The sequence below is a fragment of the Somniosus microcephalus genome, chromosome 3 (genome assembly GCF_052327205.1).
Source record: "Somniosus microcephalus isolate GS21.2 chromosome 3, FLI_Smic_1.0, whole genome shotgun sequence".
NCBI lineage: Eukaryota > Metazoa > Chordata > Chondrichthyes > Squaliformes > Somniosidae > Somniosus > Somniosus microcephalus.
The window spans coordinates 326,392,871-326,416,087 of record NC_140989.1 but is presented as its reverse complement, the minus strand read 5'-3'; the positions used below and the strand labels follow the sequence as shown (position 1 = coordinate 326,416,087).

At 42.7% G+C, this 23,217-nt stretch overlaps 1 protein-coding gene across 1 annotated transcript in view; it reads left to right on the top strand.

Moving 5' to 3' along the window:
* The first annotated feature begins 2,466 nt into the window (after window positions 1-2,466).
* The window catches only part of atp6v0b (ATPase H+ transporting V0 subunit b), a 30,502-nt gene continuing 9,751 nt past the window's right edge, over window positions 2,467-23,217 (top strand). Inside the window, exons 1-6 of the mRNA XM_085983113.1 lie at window positions 2,467-2,716; window positions 10,896-10,944; window positions 14,620-14,703; window positions 16,522-16,599; window positions 19,831-19,900; window positions 21,546-21,597. Coding sequence (XP_085839239.1) covers window positions 2,650-2,716; window positions 10,896-10,944; window positions 14,620-14,703; window positions 16,522-16,599; window positions 19,831-19,900; window positions 21,546-21,597 — 400 coding nt within the window. The 5' untranslated portion in view covers window positions 2,467-2,649. The remainder of the gene's footprint in view (window positions 2,717-10,895; window positions 10,945-14,619; window positions 14,704-16,521; window positions 16,600-19,830; window positions 19,901-21,545; window positions 21,598-23,217) is intronic.

The window sequence follows — 23,217 nt, the reverse complement described above, 5'->3', positions numbered from 1 at the left end:
CTTGATGTCACGAGCAGTCACTCTCGCCTCACCTCTGGAATTCAGCACTTTTGTCCATGTTTGAACCAAGGCTGTAATGAGGTCGGGAGCAGAGTGGTCTTGGCGGAACCCAAACTGGGCATCAGTGGGCAGGTTCTTGGTGACTAAGTGCCGCTTGATGGCTCTGTCGATGACACCTTCCATCACTTTGCTGATGATTGAGAGTAGACTGATGGGGCAGTAATTGGCCGGATTGGATTTGTCCTGCTTTTTGTGGACAGGACATACCTGGGCAGTTTTCCACATCAAATCAAATCAAATCAACTTTTATTGTCATTGTTAGTGCACAAGTGCAGTACAACGAAATGTAGGCTTGCAGCTCCCGAGAGTGTACATTTGGATTAAGACATTTAAACATTCAACATACATTTGGCTTGTAATACATTAACATAAGCATAACCATAATAAAGTGCATTGGCAGATGTGCAGGCTTTAGAGTTTATTTGTGGAGTTCAGTAGGATGACAGCCTTGGGAAAGAAGCTGTTCCTAAATCTGGTCGTACGGGTGCAAATGCATCTGTAGCGTCTCCCAGATGGCAGGAGGGCGAACAGACTGTGGCTGGGGTGGGTAGGGTCTTTGATGATGGACCGTGACCTCCGTAGACAGCGTTTCTGGTATATGTGCTCTATGGTCGGTAGCCGGGTGCCGGTAATGCGTTGGGCAGTTTTGACTACCCGCTGCAGGGCTTTCCGGTCATAGTAGCTACAGCTGCCATACCATACTGTGATACAGTTTGTCAGGATGCTCTCTATAGTGCAGCGGTAAAAGTTGGAGAGGATCAGGGGTGACAGGTTACATCCCTTCAGCCTCCTTAGGAAATATAGGCGCTGCTGGGCCTTCTTCACCAGAGAGGAGGTGTTGAGGGAGCAGGAGAGGTCTTCCATGATGTGGACTCTGAGGAACTTAAAGCTGTCCACCCTTTCCACCACAGCCCCATGGATGTGGATGGGGGTGTGACTTCCGCCTTTGGACTTCCTGAAGTCCACAATGATTTATTTGGTTTTCTTGATGTTAAGGGCCAGGTTGTTATCGGCACACCACTTCACGAGATGCTGGACCTCCTCCCTGTAGGCTGACTCATCGTTGTTGGTGATCTGGCCTACTACCGTGGTGTCATCCGCAAACTTGATGATGGTGTTGGAACCATTAACAGCCACACAGTCGTGGGTGAAGAGGGAGTAGAGGAGGGGGCTCAGCACACATCCTTGTGGGGCCCCCGTGTTCAGGGTCGGGGGGGGGGGGGGGAGGTGTGGTTACCTAATTTGACAGACTGGGGTCTGTTTGTTAGGAAGTCCAGGGTCCAGTTGCAGAGGGAAGTGTTCAGGCCAGGAGTTTGGTGGCCAGCTTGTTGGGGACGATAGTGTTGAATGCTGAGCTGTAGTCTATGAACAGCATTCTGATGTAGGTCTCCTTACCATCTAGGTGATTCAGTGCCGAGTGTAGAGCAGTTGTGATTGCATCCTCCGTTGATCTGTTTGCACGATAGGCAAACTGGTGTTGGTCAAGAGAGGCAGTTGGATAGATGTCAGTGTTGTAGCTGTACTGGAACAGCTTGGCTAGAGATGCAGCTAGTTCTGGAGCACAAGTCTTCAGCACGACAGCCGGTGTGTTGTCGGGGCCCATAGTCTTTGCTGTATCCAGTGCGCTCAGCCGTTTCTTGATATCACGTGGAGTGAATCGAATTGGCTGAAGACTGGCTTCTGTGATGGTGGGGACCTCAGGAATAGGCTGATATGGATCATCCACTCGGCACTTCTGGCTGAAGATGGTTGCAAACGCTTCACCCTTGTCTTTTGCACTCACGTGCTGGGCTCCACCAGCATTGAGGATGGGGATATTCATGGAGCCTCCTCCTCCTGTTAGTTGTTTAATGGTCCACCACCATTCACGATTGGATGTGGCAGGAATGCAGAGCTTTGATCTGATCTGTTGATTGTGGGATCGCTTAGCCCTGGCTATGGTATGCAGCTTCCGCTTTTTAGCATAAACTAAATAAATATAGTATAAAATATAGTGCTCTGTTCATTTCCTGGGCATAAATTCACCTAAAAAGCTCTGTGCAAGTGAAGACAGTATTTCTGAACATACAAAATCAAAGTTCACATAAAAGAGCAGTCTGCTACACAGAACGCAACAATATCTAAATATAGGGGGAAAAAAACCCATAAGATTAATGATCCCACTGTCTGCAATTCTCTCTCTGTCCAGGGGTCATGATGTGGAGATGCCGGTGTTGGACTGGGGTGGACAAATGTGAGAAGTCGCACAACACCAGGTTATAGTCCAACAGCTTTATTTGAAATCACAAGCTTTCGGAGCGTTGCTCCTTGGTCAGGTGAAGTCCAGGGGTGGCACGAACCTCATCTCAGCCCGTGACTCCGGCCGTGCCGCAAAGCACGCCGGGGGTTGTAGTCCCCAGCGCTCGGACGGTGCGTTGCGCCGACAGCTCCCAGAATCCCGCGGCCGTGACGCCGTTCACAGGTGACAGCGGAGCGCGCGCCGCGTCACGTCACGTGCCTGGCCGGGCGGGCGAGTCCCCGCCCCCCTCCCTCGCCGCCCAGTGTCTGAGACAATCGCCGCCATCCAGGTGTGAGGGGGACTCCCGGAAAATGAACGGCTACGCGCTACTTTACGGCGGCATTACCGTGGCCTTTTGGTCCACCATCCTGGTAGTAGGTAAGCGAGCGGGACTGTGGAGGGCGAGTTGGAGGGCGGCTCCCCGAGCTGAGCTGAGCGGAGCCCAGTGTCGGGCCTAGTGCGGCTCGTCAGCTGATGGCCCGGCCCGGCCCCGGTCGCCCAGGGCCACGGTTCACTGCTGCCCCTGGCACCGGGGCTTCATTTTGCGGCTGGCTATTGGAGGCCTTTTTTCTTTCAACACACAAGGGTTTTTAAAACAAGTCGTGGCGATATCTTCCCGCTGCGGCGCCTTGTGTGAGGGTTTTATTTTTAATCATTTCCCCCTTCCCTCCGCCCCACAAGAACCTGCTGAAAATCACGGGCTACAGTGAAGTTAGGAAATTCTGCCGGAGCTATCTATCGTCCTGCAAGTGCTGACACTAAACATGAAGCTGTGTTGCCATGTTTATACTTTTTTGCCGATTGGATCAAACCACATGATCTTCATTAATTACATACGGTGTTTTTAACCAGGAAGCTGGGAGGCTTTATGGGCTGGTAATTTTGATTAAAAAGTCCGCTCACCCCCAGATCCTAAGCAAGAATTTGTCAATAATGCTCAAAGTGTGTAAAATAGTTGCCACTCAACACTTTTGATTGCTGTCATCTTTTCTCTATTAATCTCTGCCTTATTTTATCATTTTGCTCTTTTAATGCACTTTCCCTATCCGTTTTCTTCTGGTTAGACAACATAGAAACATAGACGATAGGAGCAGGAGTAGGCCATTCGGCCCCTTGAGCCTGTTCCGCCATTTAATGAGATCACGGCTGATCATCCAAATTCAGTACCCTGTCCCTGCTTTCTCCCCATATCCCTTGATCCCTTTAGCCTTAAGAGACATCTGGAGTACTGTGTACAGTTCTGGGCACCACAACCTAGAAAGGTACATTGGCCTTGCATGGGGTATAGTGCAGATTCATCAGAATGTTATCCAGGCTCCAAGGGTTAAATGATGAGAGATTTCATAAACTAGGCTTGTATTCCCTTCAATATAGGTCAAGAGGTAATTTAATTGAGGTTTTTAGGATTTTGAAAGGAATTGATAGGGTAGATAGAGATTTTTTTTCTGTTGGTGGGTGAGGCGAGGACAAGGGGACATAACCTTAAAATCAGAGCCAGGCCATTGAAGAGAGAAGTTAGGAAACACTTGCACAAAGGGTGGTAGAAGTGTGAAGCTCTCTCCCACAAAAAACAGTAGATGCTCGCTCAATTAATAATGTTAAATCTGAGATCAATTGAATTTTGGTAGCCAAGGGTATTAAGGGATATGGAGCCAAGGTTGGGTGGATGGAGTTAAGATACAGATCTGCTATGACCTCTCTGAATGGCGGAACAGGCTCGAGGGGCTGAATGGCCTGTTCCTATATCTGCTGTTTCCCATTCATTTCAGAGGTGGGTCCAGCTTATTTAAAAAAATAGCCTGAAAATTGGCCCCCAACTGATGTCAACCGCAAGCCCAAATACAAAATGTGGTTGAGTTGCTGTGTTGGATGAGTAAATGGTCAAGGTTTTTATTTTTGCAAGAAACATGGCAGTATAGAGTTTGTTGCTGAAGCTTTTTTTAAATAAGGTGTCCTGTTAGAAATGTAGTTTTCCACTCTCTGACCAGTTATATTTGCTGATCTTTGGACATTGATTGTCAGCATAGATTTCTTGCGCCAAACTGATTTTGGTCAGAAATTGAGAGATTTTGTTTGAAATTAAATGTGAAATACAACTGTTCACTGTTTGTTTCAGTAGCTACAAATTTATTTGTCTCTGTAGGGCAAAATGTTTCAATTATTCAATTTTTTTTTGTTTCATACACATTTCATAAATGAAATACTGTGGTTCAGTGGGTATCACTCTCCTCTGAGTCAGAAGGTCATCGGTTCAAGCCCCAATTCAGAGACTTAAGCACAAAATCTAGACTTGCACTCCAGTGCAGTACTGAGGAGGTGCTGCACTGTTGGATGTGGCATTTTCCGATAAGACGTTAAACCGAGGCCACGTCTGCTTTCTCAGCTGGACGTAAAAGATCGAATCACACTATTTCGAAGAAGAGTTATCCCCGGTGTCATGGCCAATATTTATCCCTCAACCAACATCACTGAAACATATTATCTGGTCATTATCACATTGCTGTTTGTGGAACCTTGCTGTGCACAAATTGGCTGCTGCATTTCCTACATTACAAAAGTGGAATTAGCTGTAAAGAGCTTTTGGCATCCTGAGGTCATGGAAGGTGCTATACAGATGCGAGTTCGTTCTTTATCAGTTATAGAAAACCTAGAGAATGGCTAATGCCAATAGTGGTCCTCTGGTTAAATCAATGCATAGTGCCCATATTGGCATGTGGAGATAAGACTGAGTGTGTCTTATAATTGTCCAAAGCTTTCATTATATTGAGGTGGAAAAGCCAGAATCATGTGTGGTATCTGATATCCTAGTCTGAGAGACTGTTGTAGTCAGGGGTTAATGTTTTGGAGTAGCTTATAATAGTAAATCAGTGCAAGTTGCCCAAAAAATATTTTTGTGTAACTGACTGAACTGTCTCCATTTGCTGGAGACCATCTTGGTTCCATTTTATAATTTACAATTGCAACAGTTGTACTGGATGTGTTAAAGTTTAGAATTCAAAAATGTGCACACGAACTTGCAAACTGCACTTGAAAGCTGATGCATTTTAAAGAAAATTGATAGCGCAAAGAGTAAACTAATTTCATTTGAAAGGCAGTGAGGACGTGCTGTTTGTGAAAGAGTTAAAGCTATATCAGTATGTGAAATGTTTCAGTTTTGCACAAAATGGGAAGTTCCACAGTTGTGGCACAACGTTATGCTGGTGTCAGTTAAACCTATTGGGAACTGATTGCATTATTAAAAGCTCTTTAAAAATATGGACACGCAATCCCTTCAATATTGACAGCAACTGGTCAATTTAAAGAATGCTTGGTTTGTGAACTCCCTTTGCTAACCTCTGTTTTTGGGTTCTGTTCTGTTACTTGGGGGGTGGGGTGTGGGTGCGTGCTTAATGAAGAAGGGTGGAGGGCACTCCCACAATTGCGCAAGCCATGTTCCTGAAATTGACCTCTGCTGTAAATACTACAGTACCACCATTTAGTAACCAAGGACGTTAAAGAACTCCCAATTATCAAAAAAACACTCGCACACTCTACTTTTCATCAGCAAATGTTCAAAAAGGTTATCTGCAAATCTGTTTTATGATCATTGTAGACTAATGCAAGTTTTAAAATGGGTAAGTTGCAAACTATTCTGATGTGGTTTGCCAGTGCTTGCAGGATATTTCTCGTCATTTTTTTCACTCAAAAGCTGCTGAAGGAAGTGATCTGTGCAAAATGTTGAAGGTATACTTCCACACTAAAACAACTTACTCTACAGTGAAGCATTTTAGAGCAGTGTTGTCCAATAATTTAGCCACTAGCCACATGTGGCTAATTGGAAATCCAGATGTGGCTAATTGCATTTCTGATTAATAAATAAAAATAAAATGAGTAATGGACACGATCGCTGGCCATGTCATCTTGATACTCCATTCACAGTGGAATGCACATGTACTTCAACCTTTTTGTGCATTAGTTGATGAAAAGCAGAGTGGGCGATGGAGGATAAAAGCAAAGCCGACAAAGCATATGTGTTGATGCAAGGAGTGTTACAAATAGGGTTGATGAGCTACAGGGACAACTTGGCACATGGGATTATGTTGTGGCTATAATGGAGACCTGGCTCAAACATGGGCAAGAATGAACATTCCTGGCTACAATGTATTCAGGAGGGATAGGGAAGGGAAAAAAAACAGGAGGGGTTGCCAGTATTGATCAAGGATAATATTACGATTCTACAGTGGGATGATATACTAGAGGTTTCAAAGACTGAATCTATTTGGTTAGAATTAATGAACAGAAAAGGATCTGTTACATTGCTGGTGTTTACTATAGACCCCCAAATAGTGAGAAGGAGATAGAAGAGCAGATCTTTAGGCAAATTTCAGAGAAATGTAAAAGTAATGAAGCAGTAATAGTAGGGGACTTCAATTACCCTAATATAGACTGGGAAAAAGATACAAGAAGGGCAAAGAGCATATGGGAAAAAATTAGCAGGTAACATGAAAAGGATCCCAAAAATCTTCTATAAACATAAAAAGTAAAATGATAGTTAAAGGAATAGTGGGGCTGATTTAGGGGCAAAAAAGAAATAATCTTGTGGAGGCAGAGGTACTGTGAGTACTTTGCTTTTGTCTTCACAAAAGAAGATGTAGTTAATATCGTAGTAGAGAAGGGGGGAAGTAGCGATTTTCGATGCAATACAAATAGATACAAAGGAGTGCAAAATAGGTTGGCATCACTCAAAGTTAACAAAATACCTGGGCCAGGTGGGATGCACCCTAGGTTGCTGAGGGAAGCCAGGGTGGAGTTAGAAGAAGCTCTGACCACAATCTTTCAATCTTGCTTGGATATGGAGTGCCAGAGGATTGCAAATTCAAAAAAGGAAGAAGGATAAACCTGGTAACTACAGTCCAATCAGTATAACGTCAGTGGTGGGAAAATTACTTGAGACCATTGCCGAGGACAAAATTAATGCTCACTTGGAGAAGCATTGGTGAATAGACAGCCAGCATTGGTTTGTTAAAGGCAAATAGTGTCTGACTAACCTGATTTGAGTTCTTTGATGAAGTAATGGAGAGGGTTGATGGAGGTAGTGCAGTAGATATATATGTGGACTTTCAACTTGGCAACGCAGTAAATAGTGAGCATGATAATAGCAGACTTCAGGAGGCCATAGAAAAACTGAGTAGACACATGGCAAATGCAATTTAATGTGGACAAGTGTGACGTGATGCACTTTGGGAGAAACAACATGGAGAGGTGGTATAATCTAAATGGTGCTATTTTGAGTGGGGGGGTGCAAGTGCAAGAGTAGAGGGACCTGGGGGTGCAAATTCACAAATCTTTGCAGATGGCAGAACAAGTTGATAAGGCGGTTAAGAAAGCCTATGGGATACTTAGCTTTGTACATAGGGACATTGAACACAAAAACAAGGAAGTCATTCTAAACCTTTACAAATCACTGGTTAGGCCTCCGCTGGAGTATTGTGCACCATTCTGGGCACCACACTTTAGGAAGGATGTCAGGGCCTTGGCAGGGGTACAGAAGAGATTTACCAGGATGAAGGACTTCAGTTATGTGGAAAGATTTAAGAAGCTTGGATTGTTACCCTATAAGCAGAGAAGGTTAAGGTGAGACCGAATAGAGGTATTCAAAATTGAGGGGTCTGGATAGAGCAAGTAGAGAGAAACTGTTTCCTCTGGCAAGTGGATCAGTAACCAGAGGTCATAGATTTAAAATAACTGGTGAATTAGAGGGCAAAGTGAGTTTTTTTCTCTCACAGGGTTATGATCTGGAACACACCACCTAAAACGGTGGTGGAATTAGATTCCATAGGAACTTTCAAAAGTCAATTGGACATGTGCTTGAAGAGAACTATTTGCAGGGTTATAGAATAGAATCATAGTATGGTTACAGCACGTAAGAAGGCCATTCGGCCCATTGAGCCTGTGCCGGCTCTCTGCTATGGGGGGAAAAAACTGGGGTGCAGGACTAAATCGGACAGCTCTTTCAAAGAGCTGGTACAGGCACAGCATAACAAGAATTAGGAGCAGGAGTAGGCCATACGGCCCTTCGAGCCTGCTCCGCCATTCATTAAGATCATGGCTGATCTTCAACCTCAACTCCACTGTCCTGCCCGTTCTCCATATCCCTTGATTCCCCTAGAGTCCAAAAATCTATCTATCTCAGCCTTGGACATACTCAAAGACTGAGCATCCACAGCCCTTTGAGGCAGAGAATTCCAAAGATTCACAATCCTCTGAGTGAAGAAATTCCTCCTCCATCTAAGTCTTAAATGGTTGACCCCTTATCCTGAGACTATGCCCCCTAGTTCTAGACTCTCCAGCCAGGGGAGTAATCTCTCAGCATCTACCCTGTCAATTTTGTGTTTCATTGAGAACACACCTCATTCTTCTAAACTCCAGAGTATAAACTCAATCTTTCCTTATAGAACAACCCTCTCATCCCAGGAATCAATCTAGTGAAGCTTCGTTGCACTGCCTCTGAGGCAAGTATATCCTTCCTTGGGTATGGAGATCAAACTTGTACACAGTACTCCAGCTGTGGTCTCTCCAAAGTCTTGTGCAATTGTAGCAAGACTTCCTTACTCTTGTACTCCAACCCTCTTGCAATAAAGTCCAACATGCCAGTTGCCTCCTTAATTGCTTGCTGTACCTGCATGCTAGCTGTGTTTCCTGTACGAGGACAACTAAATCTCTCTGGACATCAACATTTAATAGTTTCTTACCAGTTTAAAAAATTCTCTGTTTTCCTATTCTTCCTACCAAAGTGAATAACCTCACATTTCCCCACATTATACTCCATCCACCACCTTATTGCCCCCTCAGGTAACCTGTCTATATCCCTTTGCAAGCTCTTTGTGTCTTCACAGCTTACTTTCCCACCTAGCTTTGTATCATCAACAAACTTAGATACATTAGACACAACTGGCCAAATGGGCTTCTGTGCTGTGAAATTCTATGACATGACTGCTAACCTGTCTAAACCAATTAATGGCTGCTCTCACGATCATCAAAGTACAAGAATAATAAAGGATATATAAAGGTAGACTATCCTTTATCCGAACTTCCGAAAACCTCTAAAAACCGAAAGTTTTTTCGTTCAGCGCAAGTCGTGCGCACGACATGACCAGAGTGGCGCATGACTTACGCTGAGCAGGGCAGAGGGTCACAGAGTTCCCTCCTGGGTAGGAGATTGCAGGCCGAGCCGGGCAGTGTGAAGGAGGTACCGGGAGAGTGAACCCAACAATACAGCGGCCCGTCCGATATTCTTTTCTCCACACCCGACCCGTCCGATATTCTTTTCTCCCCCCCCCCCCCCCCCCCCCCGACCCGAACCGCGGCCTGTCCGATATTCTTTTCCCCCCGCCGACCCCGACACCCCCCCCCCCCCCCCCGCCGACCCCGACAAATTTCCCAATACCTTCTGAAATCCGAAAAATTCCGAAAACCGAAACTCAGCTGGTCCCAAGGCTTTCGGATAAGGGATAGTGTACCTGTAGTGCATTTTGCTGGTGAAAAACTAATCTCACCAACGCACTCAACTTTACTCAATCTAATTTATTTGTGCACCTTTCCTCTTCTAAGCTTGAGAACATGTTCACTGGTTTGTAGCAACCTCGAGCGCATTCATCATGGTTAGATGTACCTGTTCCTTTAAGGATCTTAAATTCTTGAATAATACTTGCCCTGCAATATCTCCCCTTTAGATTAAACAATGCCAGGCTCATTTATGAAGCATCAAGCAATCCACAAGTGGTGCTGGGACTAAATATTGAAAAGCTATGGACATTAAATAGTTTGTATGGCATATCCATCCACTGACTGACTGCGCCCTCCCAAAAGCCAAATTCTTTGGAGAAAATGCTTCCTCGCAGCTCCTATTCAGAGCTGAACCCACAGAGTGGTCACACATTCAGGTTTTTTTTGTATTTTTAAAAAAACTTACTAAAGCTGATCCCTGTGCAATGTTAGAAAGAACTGGCACATTTATATAGTGCCTTTCACAGCCTCAGGACGTCCCAAAGTGCTTCACAGTCAATGAAGTGTATTCACTGTTGCAATACAGGGAATCACTGCACCCAAATTGTGGATAGCACTGTCTCACAAGCCGCAAGGACATAACTACCAGAAATCTGTTTGTGAATTTGGTTGAGGGGTAAATGTTGGCCAGGATACCGGGAGAACTCCCCTGTTCCTCTTTGACTCGTGTGAGAGCAGAGAGCACCTCTGTTTAATATCTCATCCGAAAACAGCACGTCCAACAGTGCAGCCCTCTCAGTACAGCACAGAAGTCAGGTTGTTGCAGGACTCCGGTTTACATACTGTGGGCAGACTTGATTTTAAGCAGAACAGCAGTGAAGACCAAATGTCTATTTAATTACCCTTATGCCTAGAGTCCAATTTTATTTCTGCGTGAGCTATGATCTGACACTGATATAACCAGTTTGAAGCATGAATAGATTTGTTAGTATACCTAAAATAAAATCTTTTTGGTATTGGAAAAAAAACTTTGCATTGTTTTCAAATGCAACTTTGTTTATTTCTATTCCAGGCATTTGTTACACAATATTTGACCTAGGATTTCGCTTTGATATAGGATGGTAAGTAATTTTAAAGAAAAATTAAGTTCTCATTTATTTGGAACAATTTAGTTGCCCTTTTTTAACTTATTTCCAAGCTGATTAGTAACAACCATTGCATTAAGCCAATCAGAGTACTTTCAGAAAACCTTTTCTCGCTTGTTTAAATTGGATTGTGCACAAGCTGAATTTATAAGGGTGTGCTTTCGGTTGGGCCTCTTCTGTAGTCTGTGGTTCACTATTGTGAAACTTCAGTTTTCACAGTTTAACATACTCAACTACTGTACTTAGCTCATGGTAAGTACAGGGAAGAATTGTATCATCAGTTATTCTGTGTCATGGAGTAGCAGGATTTTGTTTGAGATGCTAAATAAAACATCAGCTGATGTCATATGTTTGGGGAGATCCTTTTCCCCCCCCTTTTGTTTTCCTCCTGAAATCTCACTCATCACATTCCCTGGCTAGAGAACTAGTCCCAGAATTCTGCCATGTCTGTCTGTAGCTTGCCACTTCATTCTGCTATAGTACACCCAGAAACTAGCAAATTCAAGGTAATGTAGTCAATTGTTGATGCCACTCCTTAAGCTCTGGAATTTCCTCCCTGGACATCTGTCTCCACCCCTCCTCCTTTTTAAGACCCTCCTTAAAACCTACCTCTTCGACATAGTTTTTAATCACCTCTCTTAAAACTACTTCTTTGGTTCTGTGTCAATTTTTGTCTGATTGTACTCCTGTGAAATGTCTTGGAACATTTTCCTATTTTTGTTTTGCCAGATTCAGCTACTGGGCAGTACAGGGCTTTATCCTGGGATTGGAGTTTTGCGGCCAAGATTAGCTCCCATGAAAAATATAAAACTTGACAGTAGTCTGCTTGTCTTTTTTTTTTGGTAGTGCAAACCCAATTACTGCCCTCACAGTGATAGATATGTCATCCCTACAATAGATAGGAAGCCTCTTCAAACTTCACATTGTGTGTTCGAGTGGTGGGAAGTGTGGCACTCGGTAAATCAGTTATTTACTACCCTCTCATATGAAACAGTATCTTGCTTCTGCCTAGTGTCCCTTCCATTCCACTACCTCAAATCCTTCATCTTGGCCAAGATGAGGTATGGTTGGATGAATTTAAAATTATTCAGATGAAAGCTGAAGTTTTTGTGAACCCATCATGTGACCTGTGATGCCTGATGCTGCATCTGAAGTATCTGTCTGATACCAGAATTCCAGAGTTGGGTGTAGTCTACAATTTCCTTTTTTTTGATCATTCTGTACAAAACTGGGAATTCCTGACTGCTTCTTAGTCATGATTTTAACGCTTTAATGTATGAATTCTATGTCCTAAAATTTACATTGTTTTTTGTGTACAATTGAAATTCCTGGTTCAATGTTCAAAGATATTGTGGTTTATTGTATGTTTAAAATGTGCCTGCCTTGGTTTTTTTAAATTTTGGACGAAGTTAGAAAAAATGGAAGTGAAGGTTTGTAGCTGCATCAGTTGAGCCATGACTATCAGTTCAGGAAGTCTGATGGTAGAGGCAGAGACCAGGTAGAAAATAAGAGCAATGGTGGAACCTCTGTAGAAAGTAAACTGCAGACACTATAGGCTGGTTAACATGAACAGAGGCAAGTACTAACACTTTATTGTAGTTCCAACAGAGATCCATGTGCAGGATGAATCAAAGTCGGGTGGGGTGGGGTGGAGATGTAGCATAACAACAACACACATTTGTGTAGCACCTTTATGAAGAAAACATCATGCGGTGCTTTATGTAGGGAGGAGAAAAACATGGATAAAGGAGCAGCCATCAAATCATGGTGAGAGAATCTAAAAACTTGGTTGAAAGGATGGGTCTTGAGGTTTTAAAAAGTGGAGTGAAATGGAAAGCTGGGCAGGTTTAGGCAGGGCATTCTATAAAATGGGGATGAGGTGGCATAGCCTTCAGCTATCAAAGAAACAACAGAAATAAACCAGAATAGCATAAGTGTGTCCATGAACAATGCTTGGTGCAGTGTTCAGGAAATGGAATACACTAATGTAATATTTGAAACCCATATAATGGGAGAAATAGTCGTGCTGTTTCACTATGTTGAGATACTGATTTGCATGTAGTTTAAGCAGACATGTTGCCGATTACTATTTAACAATATTGCACTTTGCTATCGTTACTGGTCTTATTAAAAAAATTAAACTGTTGCAAAATAGTTACTGTTAACGTGAATGCTGGTACATGGCAGGAAGGGAGAGAAACCAAGGAGGAAGAGAAACTGGAAGAGTTTCTGTGCATGATGGTCTGATAGAGCTGATTTAAAACTAAGTACCCTGGACTTAATTTCTTACTTTCATCTGTATGTATTTTAGTATGCTCAGTTGGTCTCGATAATTTCAAGTTAGTCCCCATTGATAGTGGCACTTCAATATTTAAACATGTGTTTTCTTTAAGGCAGAATTAGACAGAAAAATGGAAATTGTTATTTAATAGGTTTGGAGCTTCCTCCTCCACCCAATAATGATGGTACAGTTAATGCAACATTTGTGGGTTTTTGAAGTGATATGAATTAATAAGAACAGCAGAAATGGAGAGGATGTTGGGGGGGGGGGCGCTTTGCACTGTATAGTGAGGGGGAAAGAAGAGTTAAATGGTTAAATCTTCCATTTGAATATAACCAAGAGATTCATTCATTCTTTCTCCCTCTTCCCTCCCTCCCTTTGCACACACGTACAAGAGATCAGTGAATGGTTGTTTTTGTTAACATAACCTGGGAAGGTTAGGACGGGAGAGGAAGAAGGATGCTACAGTTTTTATTGCCAACATCAAGCAATTTTTGTATACTATGAAGAAATTGTACATCAAATCATCATGGTGGAATAACCTGTCAAAAGCTGCATTGGCTGCTCAATGAAAGTTTTTTTTTATAAAGGGAGAACTCTCCCACAATTCTTTTTGAACTCAAATGCAGCACCAGGCATCACAGGTCACCTGATGGGTGCACAGACCTTCATCTTCAACTTGAAAGAGGGAAAGGGATTGATTCCCATTTGATATTGAAGGTGTTCAATTCTTGCATTGAGTCAGTAGTTCACAGTTTCTTCCAGGAACGGGCTGTGCCCTGATCTTTGTGGTGGAATCTTGCTTTAATCTTGTTCTCACAGACTGATGTGTTGATGTAAAGTTTACTGTGTTCTTATTTTTGGTTAAAACAGAAGCTGAACAATGACCTTGCAACTTGGGTTATTCTGATAAATGTTCTACATTAGCACTTTAGTAAAGAAATTATTTTTACTTGGTGTGCTTCTGGCAACTGATGCTGCATAATAAAATGTGGACAAATAATCCTTGCAGAAAGTGGAATTGTGCTGTCGTTGTGGAAATGTATATGTTTATAGTTTCAAAGTAGCCTCTGGTTAGTGTGTGTGTGTATACAGCTATCCATCTGCCTATCTATTTCTGTATGCTTTGATCTGGGTTGGGAAGGTACATAACAATGGGAGACTAGAGAGAAATAATGAAATAAAAATATATTGTTGGCACAATGTTTTTTGGCATGAAATCTTTCATCAGACATTGAGTTCATGTCGGTAGACATTTTGTGACTCAAATATTTAGGAGAGCATTTACCATGTGCCTGCTACTTCCTTCAAACATGAGTGCAAAAATAAAAACACATTCTTTTCATGTTAATGCCTTTTATTCTTGATAGGTTTTTAACAGAAACATCTCCCTTCATGTGGGCAAACCTTGGAATTGGATTGGCTATCTCTTTGTCTGTTGTGGGGGCTGCATGGTAAGATTTCTTTCTCATCAATGTCATTGACTAGATTTGGCCATGATGCCCCCAAAGGCTATATTACATTTTGATTTGTCAACCAGTATAACTATTTGTGCCTTGTCTCCTGGATGTTTTTTAAATTAAGAGAACCTCCAAGGTGTCTTGTGTGTGTTGTGGGGACAGCAATTCCTCAGATAATGAAGCAATCCATGCCCACATGCAGCAAGACTTGGACAACATCCAGGCTTGGGCTGATAAGTGGCAAGTAACATTTGTGCCACGCAAGTAACATTTGTGCCACACAAGTGCCAGGCAATGACCATCTCCAACAAGAGAGTCTAACCACCTCCCCATAACAATCAATGACGTTAGCATCACCGAATCTCCCACCATTAACAATGGGGGTCGGCATTGACCAGAAGCCCAACTGAACTAGCCACATACAGGAAACTCTTTATTATCCGGCACCAACAGAACCGGCGTGGTGCCGGTTTATCAAAAAGTCCGGATTACAGAGAGGTGTAGTTAAAAGGTACGAGAGCTCCGTGCACAGCAACAAATCTAGGCTTCCCTGTTACTTAGCAACATGTGCAGGAACTCCGGCCACAGACCAAGCGTCCCTGTTGCTTAGCAACAAGTGCACGAACCCCAGTTACACAGCCACAGATCCAGGAACAGCCACAGTCTGTTCGCCCTCCTACCATCTGGGAGACGCTACAGATGCATTCGCACCCGTACGACCAGATTTCGGAACAGCTTCTTTCCCAGGGATGTCATCCTACTGAACTCCACAAATAAACTCTAAAGCCTGCGCATCTGCCAATGCACTTTATTATGGTCATACTTATGTTAATATACTACAAGCCAAATGTATGTTGAATGTTTAAATGTCTTAATCTAAATGTACACTCTCGGGAGCCGCAAGCCTACATTTCGTTGTACTGCACTTGTGCACTAACAATGACAATAAAAGTTGGCATAGTGGTTAGCACTGTTGCCTCACAGCGCCGGGGACCCGGGTTCGAATCCGGCCTCGGGTGACTGTCTGTGTGGAGTTTGCACATTCTCCCCGTGTTTGCGTGGGTTTCCTCTGGGTGCTCCGGTTTCCTCCCACAGTCCAAAGATGTGCGGGTTAGGATGATTGGCTATGATAAAAATTGACCCTTAGTGTTAGGGGGGATTAAATACGTGGGGATAGGGTGGGATATGTGTTGGTGTAGGGGTTACGGGGATCGGGTGGGATATGTGTCGGTGCAGGCTCGATGGGCCGAAATGGCCTCTATCTGCACTGTGGGGTTTCTGTGATTCTGTGAATATGAAGTAAAACTTACCTGAACCTACTCCTGAATTTTGCCGGTTGAGATTTCCGGTTATTTAGGTGCCGGTTAAAAGAGAGTTTCCTGTAAATGCCATGGCTACTAGAGTAGGTCAGAGGCTTGGCATTCTGTGGCAAGTGGCTCACCTAACTTCCCAAAGCCTTGGAAATATGTTGCCTGCCTACCCTATTAGCTGAAGAATAAGGTTTTATTGGAAGAAAAAGAAAGACCGAGATGAGGGATTTCTTCATTCGGAGGGTAGTGATTCTTTGGAATTCTCTGCCCCAGAGGGCTGTGAATGCTGAGTCTTTGAGTATATTCAAGGCTGAGATTGATACATTTTCAGAATCAAAGGATATGGAGATCGGGCGGAAAAGTGGAGTTGAGGTCGATGATCAGCCATGATCTTATTGAATGGCGGAGCAGGCTCGAGGGGCTGTATGGCCTACTCCTGCTCCTATTTCTTATGTTCTTAAAAGAAATGGACATAATCACCTTTTGCTTCTTGCTTACTCAGGGGGATTTACATCACTGGTTCCAGCATTCTTGGTGGTGGTGTGAAGGCACCTAGGATTAAAACCAAAAATCTTGTCAGGTAATAGTTTTGTAATACCACTTAACTCACAGCCTTGAATGTTTTACCCGATACATATAATCAATTTGAAATTTAAAATAGCACACTTACTACGACAATCAGTTGTAAGCATTTCTTGGGAAAGAGGTCTTTCTGTCTGGCACTTTCTTGCAGCTGATGTTATAGTGTCAGTTTACAAGGGATTGGATTGGGGATTTGGTTTTCTAGTTTGCCTATAAAACAACATGAGAGATGTAGCAGTCTATCTGCCAGGGTAATAGATGTGAGTTGTGGGAGACTAAAAAGGGAGAAATAGGAATTTAAATGTGAATTTCCTTTTTATGAACATTTAAGATTTTCTTCTCATCAGGCTGTTAATGTTAAACAGGATAATCGTTTTATTGAGGCTTGTATATTTCAGAAAACATTGCCATTGGCTTTCTACAGAGTTTTCAGTTCAGTGCTGGCTTTCGATGCGTCTCTGTAGACCTGCAAATTTCCAAATAAAAACAAAATGCCGGAAATGCACAGAATATCCATCAGCATCTGAAAAGAGAAAAAATAGATTATTTTTTCAGGTTGAACCTTTATCCGAACTGGAAGATGGGCTCCTTTATTGTACTAAACTAAATGAAGGGTGAGGGTAAAGAGAACGTGTAAAAGTCAGGTATATGTCGAACAGCTTGCAATCATCAAAGGAGCAGAGCATCAGAAGAGTTACAGATTGGGCAATGGAGCAAAGATTCGAAGTAAGATAAGAGGAGACTATTTCAGCTTGCTCCTGTCCCAGTGAACAAATGAGTTCATGAAGATATGTACAAAGGAGGGAGACTATTTGGTCTGTTAGCTCATTGGAACTTATGATTTCCCTTCCCTCCTCAAAGGATACTGGACTAGCAACCCAGAGGTCATGAATTCAAATCTCACCATGGCAACTTGTGAACATGAATTCATGGAATTCAAAGGAAATGTGTGTGTAGAAAACAGAACAAATCCTGTGTTAGTAGTTTAGTTCGTCTCACCCTGGAACACGAGGATGTATTTAACTCTTTACTTACATAATTCTTAAAGGCTGTATTTTTTTTGCTGGGGTTCAAGATTATATATTTTTAAGAGAAGTATTTCATCTTGGGTTCTGTAAAAAGAATTCATGTCCCCTGGTTTTTGAGTAACCCCTCCTTCTGTTTCTAGCTTCCTAGCAGGTATTGTACTGTTCGGCTCTATTGTGTGAGTAAGTCTGTTTAAATATCTTTAGTGGTTGATAATATCTGTTGTCTGAAATGACGTGATCTCGTGGAGTCCTACATACTATCCAGTAGCAAGCTTGCAATAAAAGGGAGGATTGTTTGCCAGATTTTTAAAAATTTCTTCTCAATTTGGCGCAGTGCTGACAAGACAATGTTTATTGTCCATTCCTAGTTGCCCTGACAACTTAGTGGCTTGCTGAGCAACTTCTGAGGGCATTAAGAGTGAACTACATACTGTGGACTAGAGTCGTGTGCAGGCTATACGACGTGGAAGGGAAGGGTGGATGTGGTAGGTTCCCTTCCCTGAAGGATAAGAGTGAACCATTTGAGTTTTTAATGACAATCTGGAAGCTGCCACAGATTTTTTTTTTCCAGATATTAGAACAATGAATTACCAGATTTATTTAATTCATGTTCACAAGTTGCCATGGTTGGATTTGAATTCATGACCTCTGGGTTGCTAGTCCAGTATCCTAACCACTCAGACTGGCAGAAAGTGGGAAGCTGTGTCCCGCAGGGAGTCAAACTGGGATCACTGTTATTTACCATGTACATTAATGATTTGGACTCAGGAATTTGAGATATGGTGTCAAAATTTGCAGATGACTCCAAATTTGGGGGTGGTGGCCAGTGTTCCCGCTGAGCTGCGTAGCACTCCGGAGGTCCCGCGCAGCCAGCTCACCGGCTTTTGAATGGAAAAACCGCGCTTGCACGGAAATTTGAATGGGTCGCGCACACTTAACAAAAATTAGGTGGAATATTGGTGGTGGTTATAGCTAATAATGTGGAAGACTGCTCCAAAATAAACGGGCTTGCAGAGTGGGTTGATAAATGCCAAATTAAATTCAGTGAAGTGGTTTATTTTGATGGGAATAAGGAGGCAACTTACTCCTTGGAAGGTAAGAAAGTAAACGGGGCAGAGGAGCAGAGATCCAGGAATACAGATACATAAATCACTAAAAGTAGCGATGCAAGTTGATAAGGCCGTACTGAGTACAAAGTACTGGGTGTCATTGCTAGAGGAATAGAATATAAAACCAGAGAGTTAATGTTACATTTATTGTAGACCTTTGGTTAGACTACATTTGGAGTATTGTGCACCGTTATGATGTGATGGGCCTTCAATAACCACAAAACTAGAAGTTATAGACTTAAACAAGTTGGCTTTTAATCACTAAGATCAGAGCTAACATCTCAACACGCCGACTGGTTCACAGGAATGAGTCATACAGATCCTGGGATCTTTATGTAAGAGAAGTCAGGGGCGGAGCCAAGAGCCAAGACCTGGAACCTCCCAGGTTAGTCGGGAAAGAGGAAGTGAAACTATACACAGTGGGGGAGGGTAATATACATGAGTGCAAAACGAATACAGGATCAAGACAAACAGATTTCATTACATGATGTACATACCAAAAAGGATATTGAAGCACTGGTGAAAGTGCAGAAAAGATTTGCAAAGACGTTACCAGAGTTGAGCAGGTGCTCAAAGATTGATCAGGCTTGGGACTCTTATCTCTGAAAAAGAGATGACTAAGAGGAGAACTAATAGAGGCCTTTAAATTTATGAAGGAGTTCGATAGGGTGGATGTTTCCACTTGAGCGAGTTCAGCACGTATGGAGTATAAACACCAGCATTGACCAGCGGGGCTGAATGGCCTGTTTCTGTACTATAGATTCTATGTAATACACTTCGACCAAATACTAAATGTTAAGTTTCAGATCACAGGATGTGTGCACTTGCCTATGGGAGCTGAGATGGTAAGAATGATTTGAAAAGTATGGAGAACACAAACCTGAATCTTAACACTGCAATCTACATGGCATAAGTCAGTACTAGAAGCAGGTGCTTGGAAAATAAATATGTCTGTGAAAATGGACTTTGGCAAATGGAAAGGGACAAAGATAACTATAATGAACAGATGGTAAACCTGGCAGTGGCCAAAGAGCAGTTCTTCGTTACTGTACTGTTAAACTAGAATGACATTTTTTAACACTTTTATTGCAGCATCATTTTCTGTGAAGCTGTTGCAATTTATGGGATTATCATGGCCATTGTCATCAGTAATATGGCAGAGGTATGTGAATTCTTAGTATAAATATACTGTACAGTGATTTGCTCATTTTTAACTTTTAATGTAGCTTGGTATACATTTGATGTCAAAATCTGACCCGAAATGTGCTAAGTTTGGGGTAGGATCGACCATGCCCATTATATTGGCTAAAGCTGAAATGTCTCGTATTCAATAAATAATTCTAGTTTGCATGTAACACTTGCCAATTAGTACACTAATTCAATCATGCTTTTATGCAGTGTCTCCACTTCGCTGCCTTCAAAAAATATTGAACATCACAATGGCAGTGGTGTTGCTAATCGGTATACTCTTCTTCCAGGCGAAAGCCCTCAATGATTTATATAGATCAGTGGTTCTCAAACTTTTTTGGTTCAAGGATCCTTTTTCATATTGATTATTAATCATAGATTTCCCCATCTAAATTATAATGCTATATAATACTCATATGAAAGTGCTGCTTGTAAAGAGTGTTTTAATGATGCTTTTAAGAAAACAGGTATTTACTTACTGATATCGGTGAGATGGGTGTGCTTGCTTCTTGCAGCACTCTGCAGCAACAGGTGGCCACTATTAGCCACTTAGTGCTGGACAATTTTTAAAGCAGTCAGTAGGCTGGCCAAGGTGAGTGAGGGCACGAGCACCCGTGCATATGCTGGGATGCTGCTGGAAGAAGCATGACTCTCGGCCATACTGTCCCACTGATATGTTCTGTAACGTCTGCACTGAGAGATTGTTCGTGTTTGTGCCAACGCGTTCAGGCACGTATTTGAAGGGCCCCGCAGGCACTCTGATCACGTGTCGGGAGGATGGCCCAGGGCTGCGGCGCCAGGGAGAGGAATTGGCTTGGCCCGAAGGGAGTGCTTATTGCAAAGTGAGCGAGACCCATGGACCTCTGAGGAGGCGGGCCCAGCTATTGAGAATAATTTGCAAGAACTGAATCCGTGTTGGTTTTATAAAGAGGAGCAGATTTGAAATGACTCCCTAGACAGTCTCTGCAGACCCTAGTTTGAGAGACACTGCTATAGATCAAAGTAGGTTTTTGCCTCTGCAGCAATATGGCAAAGAATACTTCCACAATTTAATTAGGACCCAGGTTTACTCCCACAATGCTGCACGTATACAGCTCCTATTCTTGGCTGTGCTTCCCAAGGAAGTTGAGTCTCCCCTAGCCACATTCATGAATGTTTTGATTGCCTGGGAGCAGATTGCCTGCCCTCATTCTTTGGGTGGAGAATATTTTATGGTCTGGCGAGGGAAACAAAAGGGGGAGAAGCAAAGAGATAAAGACCTGTGAATTTGACTATTCTATACGTAGTTTATTTTCTTAAATATAAAAACACAACGGATAGAATTGTCTCTGGAACCTTCTCACACAATTTATGTATAGGAACTAACTGCACATTTGAGGAAAGTGCCACAAAAAGTATTCTTTACATTTGGGTTTCTGAATGCATCTGTTTATTGTGGAAATAGTTCTTTGAGGAATGGTTGAAAAGCTTTGTTGACAGAATAAACTGAAATGGCCAAACCCCTCAAAAACTGCCTTGTGCCAGTAACAAATGGCTTTTGTTTAGATTAGTAGTTTGAAAGATGGTGGACTGGCTACAGGTGTTCCATTTATTATGAAAGTATTTTTTCTTCCCCACAGCCATTCAGTGGCACTACCCCTCAGACAATTGGAGCCAGGAATTATCAAGCAGGTAGGTTTGGTTTTCTGTTGTACCAACTTTAAAATGTAGTTATTTGTGTGCACTGGATTTGAAATGGAAGTTTGTATTTTAGGGTGAATTTACCTTGGAGCTGCCGCTGATGACAGCTCCAATTTTGGCGAGAGCACTGTTTGAAATGGCGTTGCCACCATTTCTGACAGGCTTGGTGGCTCAATTTGACTGTGCAAGCTTTTGATGTGAGTTTTCACTTCTTGGTATGTACAGACTTTTTCCAGCCATCGGTAAAGGTGCAGCCCAGCTGCCAGAAAATGCTTTCAAACCTGTCCACAAGTTAACTGTTTTCAAAACTTGGTTACATGATTATACATTAGAATTAGTACCATTAGATTACTGTTCATTTAACTCTGTAGGATTGCCTTTTAATCATTTACACTCCTGACTGGATTAGTGTATTATTGCAGAAAACAAACCTATGTTACTGGCTCAAAAGCAAAATACTGCGGATGCTGGAAATCTGAAATAAAAACAGAAAATGCTGGAAATATTCAGCAGGTCAGGCAGCATCTGTGGAGAGAGAAACAGAGTTAACATTTCAGGTCAATGACCCTTCGTCAGAACTGGAAAAACTGCCTTGTACCAGTAACAAATGGCTTTTCTATCTGTTCCATCTCCAAGTTTTTCCAGTTCTGATCTCTCTTTCTCTCTCCACAGATGCTGCCTAACCTGAATATTTCCAGCATTTTCTGTTTTTATTTCTATGTTACTGGCTGTAGTGTAGAAAAGTAGGAACAAGAGTCGGCCATTCAGCCCCTCGAGCCTGTTTTGCCATTCAATTAAATCATGGCTGATCTGTACCTCCACTCCATTTACCCACCTTTGTTCCATATCCCTTGATACCCTTAGCTAACAAAAATCGGTCGATCCCTGTCTTGAAGATTTCAATTGGCCCAGTATCCACAGCCCTTTGGGGCAGTGAGTTCCAGATTTCCACTATCCTTTGCATGAAAAATTGCTTCTGGATTTCACTCCTAAATGGCCAAACTCAAATTTAATATTTTGCCGCCTTGTTTCCCCACCAGAGGAAATTGTTTTTCTGTAACCGCCCTATCAAATCTCTTAATCATTTTAAATACCTTGATTACGTCATCTCTCAACTTTCTAAATTCAAGGGATACAAGTCAAGTTTATGCAACCTGGCTTATAATTTAACCCTTTAAACCCTGGTAATCTGGTGAATCTGTGATATACCCCTTCCAAGACCAATTTATTTTCCCGGGGTTCGGTGCCCAAAACTGAACGCAGTATTCTAGATGGGGCCTAATTTTTTTAATTATTCATTTACGGGATGTGGGTGTTGTTGACAAGGCCAGCATTTATTGCCCATCCCTAATTGCCGTTGAGAAGGTGGTGGTGACCTGCCTTCTTGAACCACTGCAGTCAGTGTGGTGAAGGTACTCCCACAGTGCTGTTAGGGAGGGAGTTCCAGGATTTTGACCCAGCGGCGATGAAGGAATGGCGATATATTTCCAAGTCAGGATTTTGTGTGATTTGGAGATGGTTGTGTTCCCCTGCGCCTGCTGCCCTTGTCCTTCTAGATGGTAGAGGTCACAAATTTAAAAGGTGCTGACGAAGAAGCCTTGGCGAGTTGCT